This window comes from Pristis pectinata, chromosome 9, assembly GCF_009764475.1.
Source record: "Pristis pectinata isolate sPriPec2 chromosome 9, sPriPec2.1.pri, whole genome shotgun sequence".
Classification (NCBI taxonomy): domain Eukaryota; kingdom Metazoa; phylum Chordata; class Chondrichthyes; order Rhinopristiformes; family Pristidae; genus Pristis; species Pristis pectinata.
Genome location: NC_067413.1, coordinates 15,514,514 through 15,520,251, shown reverse-complemented (window position 1 = coordinate 15,520,251; position 5,738 = coordinate 15,514,514). Strand labels below are relative to the sequence as shown.

General features: G+C 43.5%; 1 protein-coding gene across 1 annotated transcript; it reads right to left on the bottom strand.

Annotated features, from left to right (window-relative positions):
- Positions 1-339: 339 nt before the first annotated feature.
- Positions 340-3,000, bottom strand: rplp1 (ribosomal protein, large, P1). The gene is made up of 4 exons (XM_052022994.1): positions 2,815-3,000; positions 1,482-1,556; positions 737-851; positions 340-464 (listed from the first exon to the last, which is right to left on the bottom strand). The coding sequence occupies exons 1-4, from the start codon at positions 2,884-2,886 to the stop codon at positions 385-387; spliced, it is 342 nt and encodes a 113-aa protein (XP_051878954.1). The 5' UTR covers positions 2,887-3,000; the 3' UTR covers positions 340-384.
- Positions 3,001-5,738: the final 2,738 nt, after the last annotated feature.

Genomic DNA, 5,738 nt, shown 5'->3' with positions numbered 1-5,738 from the left:
TCTCATGAGACTATGGATCTGCACATGGAGAATCTTGCTTCAGTCAGTAGTGGTAGAGCAGCATCTGTTGTGACTGTAGAGGCCTACAAGGGAGTGACAGCCTCAGCTGCTGTGACTGCACTTGAAAGCGCTGTCCTCTTGTGTTGCTTTGGTGCTGTTTTTCCAGCAAGTGAGCTTTTCTTCAGCAGCTAGCCTCAGCTTCTCTTCTTGGTTGTTGGGGGTAAACCAGGTAGAACTGTCATGCATTGTCAAATAATACCTTTAACTGCAAAGATCAGGACAGTTATTGCAATAACTGGCCCAAGTGTATTTATGGTAACTCAAGAATAAAAATGAATGTTCAATTTTTATATCTTTAATTGTAACAAATGTTTCATGGCACTTCTAATCAAAGAGACCAAAGCCCATGTCATCATCAGACTCCTCAGATTCTTCCTGTTTCTTCTCTTCCTTTTTCTCTTCCACTGTAAGAGGAAAAATTACTTCAGTTCCTTGATACAAACTGGCACCATTCACAGACACACCAGTTTTACCCTATTCTTACCAACCACTAAACATGTCAATGTAAAACAATTAAAAGTTGAGAACACACCCTAGCTGCAAACCAAACATTATAATGCAAAGATCCAATTACTTTTATAGTTTTAAAATCTCCAAAAGAGTTTTATTCTAAATTGCAGTTATTCAAGTGAATACCATTGCTGCAACTAAGTAAATAGTTGATTAGAATACTCACCAGCAGGAGCAGCAGTGGAAGCAGCTGCAGCAGCAGCAGGAGCAGCACCACCTCCTCCACCACCACCAGCACCAACACTGCAGATCAGACTATTGATGTCAATGTTTGCCAAAGCCTGAAAAACATTACACAAGGAAAGTCCACTGAACTGAGATTGCAATATTCCTCAAAATAAAATCCTCTCTCAAATACAACACCATGGGGAGCTACACTTTTAAAAACTCACGATTCCCATCCAAATGCTCTGTTTAGGTGCAAGCCATGTTTCTAATTTTTTTTAAATAAATGCATAGTGATCCTCTATATACCAACACACTAATAGATCCTACTAATAATAGATACAAGATCAGGTTCCTTCATCATCCTTTACTTGTCAGATGGTTGTGACGAGTAAATGGATACGACAGAGAAGCCTCCAAATTGTGGTTGAGATGTTTGAAAACAATTTAGAAGCTAAATTGAAACAATTTTGAATAACCTTGAAGTTTAGAGTTGAGGGCTGACCAGAAGCATGATGAAATAATCAGGAGTAAAGAAGTATCACTGCCAAGTGACAAATACAAACAGCTGGGTATATGACTGGCCAGAGTCAAATATGACACTAAGGTTACAAACAATCTTAAGCAAATAATTTCGGGGAAAATCAACCATGATGGTGCAGAGGGGCATTCAGAAAGAAGAAATTTCTGTTCATCTACATCAGGATATTGGGCAAATTGGAATAGCTAGCACATTTTGACATTACCTTAGCAAAGAGACTGGGCCAGAAAGGCTCAACAGTAACTCCAGCTGTCCTGATGAGGGCATTGAGTTTGTCTTCCTGAAAAGAAACAATGAATAAACTGCATTAAATTTAATACAACCAAATGGAACACAAGCACAGTTCAAGATAAGGTCACTTCGTCATCAGAAGTTTAACACGAGGCTATTTGGCCCATTATGCCCAAACAAGTGAAAAAAGCAAGTACATCCCCACCTTTCAACACTACACTCAGCACATTCAAATGTGTTCTTATGCCAACCCCCTCAGGCAGCAAGCTCCACACCTCAACTATCCTCCGGATGAAAATCTTTATTTCAATCCCCTCTAATCTTTCTCAATTCAGATTACTTTGTCATAAACATCAAGGTGCATTGAAATTCCTTGCTTACTTTAAATCCATGCTCCTAGGTTTTGACACCCGTGCCAAGACAGATAGGGCAAAGGAAGGACCCGATCAGGCCACTCAACTTGATATGACAGACATATTATTGTACAATTTGTGCACTTGTTTCAAAAAGGGCATGCACTGAAACAAACTTCAGGTCAGGATACCAAAGAAATGCTCACTGCCAGGTAGCTCATGAGGCAGATGTAGTGACTGATAATCTAACGAAGTACAGTGATAATCAGAAATTAAAACTAAGTTAAATCAAGAAGCCAAGCAGGATATGCAAGTACTTGGGTCAGTTGGGTGGTTTACATAATGCTATAATAAGTATACATATACTAGAATAAAGAGAAAGACACGAATCTTAAAATGTTCACGAGAAAACTCGTTCCAATGTAGACACTGAAAAGGCAGAGCACCGTTGAACAGAGGATACAAGGGCAGCTTCCTCAGGGAACCTGAAACCACAGAACCAATGACTGACGTGACCAGTGGAAGTTGAAACCCAAGCGGGGCAGCCGGTCACACTGCAGGTCTCAGCCAGCCCGGAGGCCCAGGGAAGCCCCGGGCACAACCAGCAGCCCCGCTACGACGGGCGGGGGGAGCGGCTCCATCCGCGGGGCCCGTACACCCACCACGTGGCGCCGGCAATGGAGCTGGGCCCAAGGTCGGAGGGAGGCCGCTCCTGCCGCCCCCCCCCCCCGCCCTAACCCCAACCCCCCCCCCCGGGTCCTAACCCCAACCCCCAGGTCCCGTCCTAACCCCAACCCCCACAGGTCCCGTCCTAACCCCAACCCCGGGTCCCAACCCCTCCCCCCCGGGTCCAAGTCCGTCTCCACCCCCCCCCCCCCGACCCTCGACCTTAAGATGGCGCCTCCGCCCGCCGACCCCCCACATGAAATGGCGGCGCGGCCGCCGCACACTCACCGTGACGGTGACCTCGTCGTCGTGCAGGATGAGGGCGCTGTAGATGCAGGCGAGCTCGGACGTGGATGCCATGGCGGGTCGGGTGGTGCTAGTCGCCGGCTGGGATTCGGCCTTAGCTTCGATCGGAAGAACCGAGCACCTCGGGAGCGCGTCTGAGCGGGAAGAGGGAGCGCTGGCCTGCGGGGGGGTGCTTATATAGACTCCGCTGCGTCACTGCCCGGTTGGGGAGCGTCATTTCCGCCGTTGGAGAGGGAGCAGTCGGGCTCCTGTCAATCACAAAGAATTTCTTCTAAGTGCTTAAACCAGCAGGTTATAGAGAAGTTACAAATTCCAAATTCTGGATTCCTGCAGGCCCAGAATATGCAAAATGTTGGAAACACGCAACAGGTCTGGATTCAAAGTCGAGTTTATTGTCATAGCTACAGGTACATGTGTGCACAGGTGCAATGGAAAACTTGCAGCAGTATCACAGGCACACGGCATCAGATGCACAAAATTCACAAGAAAAACATCAGTTATACGAGAAGGAACACAATTAAAACAAAAAAAAGGACTATTTTAGTGCAAAGCGGTCATAGAGTTTGTACGTTCTCCCCGTGTCTGCGTGGGTTTCCTCCGGGTGCTCCGGTTTCCTCCCACTTTCCAAAGACGTATGGGTTAGGAAGTTGTGGGCACGTTATGTTGGCGCCGGAAGCCTGGCGACATTTGCGGGATGCCCCCGGCACGTTCTCAATAACGCAAAAAGACGCATTTCACTGTGTGTTTCGATGTACGTGTGATTTATAAATAAATATCTAATCTAATCTATACTGAGGTTGAGATTAGGGTTGTTCTTGACCTGGTGGTGTGGGACTTCAGGATCTGTACCTTCTGCCCGATGGTAGTTGCAGGAAGATGGCATGGCAGGATGGTGAGGATCTATGATGATAGATGTTGCCTCTGTGGAAATAGAAACAGTATTTCAAGTTGAAGACCCTTCATCAGAACTGAGAAAAGGGAAAACATTAGTTCTCAGTTTTGGAGAGGGTGGGGGAGAGATGAAAAGGACAAAGAGACTATCTCTGATAGGGTGATGTCAGGGTTGCCCTGGGGATAAGCTGTTGATGAAGTGTCTGTCTGGTTGGTTAATGACAGCTTGAGAGACAGAACATAAACAAAAGGCATGTAATAGATATGAAATCAGGTCGGAGCTGCTACAGGGAAACGAAACTAAGAAGGTTGGAAATTCTCAGCAGATCAAGCAGTATGTGTGGAGAGAGGGAAATGGGGAGAACAAGTGTCCGGCAAATGGGGTTCTTACTAAAAAGTTGGTGTACGTCTCCCCATGTCTGCATGGGTTTCCTCCGGGTGCTCTGGTTTCCTCCCACATTCCAAAGACATACAGGTTAGGAAGTTGTGGGCATCCTATGTTGGCGCTGGAAGCGTGGCTGCCCCCAGAACACTCTACGCAAAAGATACATTTCACGGTGTGTTTCGATGTACATGTGACTAATAAAGATATCTTATGTTATATTGCTGGAGTGACTAGCATTTATTAATTGGTGGGTCTGGAGTCACACTTAGGCTGGACTAATTTAGGATGAAAAATTTGAAAATGGCAAATTTGCTTTCCTGAGGGATGTTAGTAAAGCAGAAAGATATTTCCATTATTGATCCGAGCTTCTTATTCCAGACTTATTTCATTTATTGCATTTAATGTTTCTCAGCTGCCATGGTGGATTCCGATACGTCACTGAATATTTGTACAATAAATTAAGCATTATGCTACCATATCTAAGTATCTCCCTAAATGAGTCACAGTAGAAGTACTGAAAATGTACCAATACCTTGGTACATTTATTTCAATATTCACATACTTTCTGTGAGTTAGTTAGTTCAGGATTACCTCGGTTCCTTGAAGATTGTATCCCTCAGTTACTGACAGAACAAATATCAAGGGACAGAAATTCAAAACAATGCACTACAATTGGATAAGAAGTGTGACATTCTTCTGAGGCAACTGGGCCTTAACTGCTTGCATAGCTCAGATAGATATCTTGGTTGGCATGGACAAGTTGGGCCAAAGGGACTGTTTCAGTGCTATATGACTGAATGATACTTAAGAAGCACAAGCACTTCAAAGATAGAGGAGATTTTGCAATAATAAAAGTATTTCCATTAACTAAGGTAAAAAAAAATTGTGTAATAATTGCATAGTCAAAGGAACTATCAAGTACATATGATGATTTCTGTTGGAAGACTGATCAGATTCAGTCTTGTGATTTTTCTCAAAGGCATATGATTCGGAATTCATTTAATTTTATAATGTTGGGAATAGATTTTCTCTGAAAATTATGTGTGGAGAAACACAAAAATATCCTTTATAAACTTGTTTACAATTTTATTGTCATCCCTTATTCTTCCCCATTTCTCTCTATTATGATAAATACATAACATTATAAACGCTGAAGCAATATAAATAGTCCTCTGATTAGGTGAATCTGCATGTAAAATAGTGAGTATCTCTTAGGTAAAGCACACATTCTGTAGAGATATCTGATGATTGTTTTTGTTAATTGGTGAGGAAATTCCTTTGTAGGTTATAGTTGCTAAAATTTTTCTTGCTGAAGTCAGGATAAATTGGCAGAAAATACAACTCTGATAATCTGGCTCACGGGACTTTGCTGGTGCCGAACTGGTAGATTTTCTGCACTGTTGTATGTTTTACCTTTTCTCAATGGTATTAACATATATTTTCTCATAAACCTGCTAAGTTTAAAGGGAGTGTGAGAAATAGGGAGTTTGGGAAACGGGGCCAGGTGAGTTTAAAGTGAAGTCACAGAACAGGGCCCTACTGAATTTAAAGGGCATACAGGAAATGGAGCCCTGGTGAGTTTAAAGTGAGTTCAGGAAATGGGGCTCTGCTGAGCTTAAACGGAGTTCCA

Excerpts from the sequence above, each read along its gene's own strand:
- rplp1 (XM_052022994.1), bottom strand. The coding sequence starts at position 2,886 with ATGGCATCCACGTCCGAGCTCGCCTGCATCTACAGCGCCCTCATCCTG. Across the intron at positions 1,557-2,814 it reads ACGACGAGGTCACCGTCACG|GAAGACAAACTCAATGCCCT; the intron begins GTGAGTGTGCGG and ends GTTTCTTTTCAG. Across the intron at positions 465-736 it reads TTCCACTGCTGCTCCTGCTG|TGGAAGAGAAAAAGGAAGAG; the intron begins GTGAGTATTCTA and ends TTCCTCTTACAG.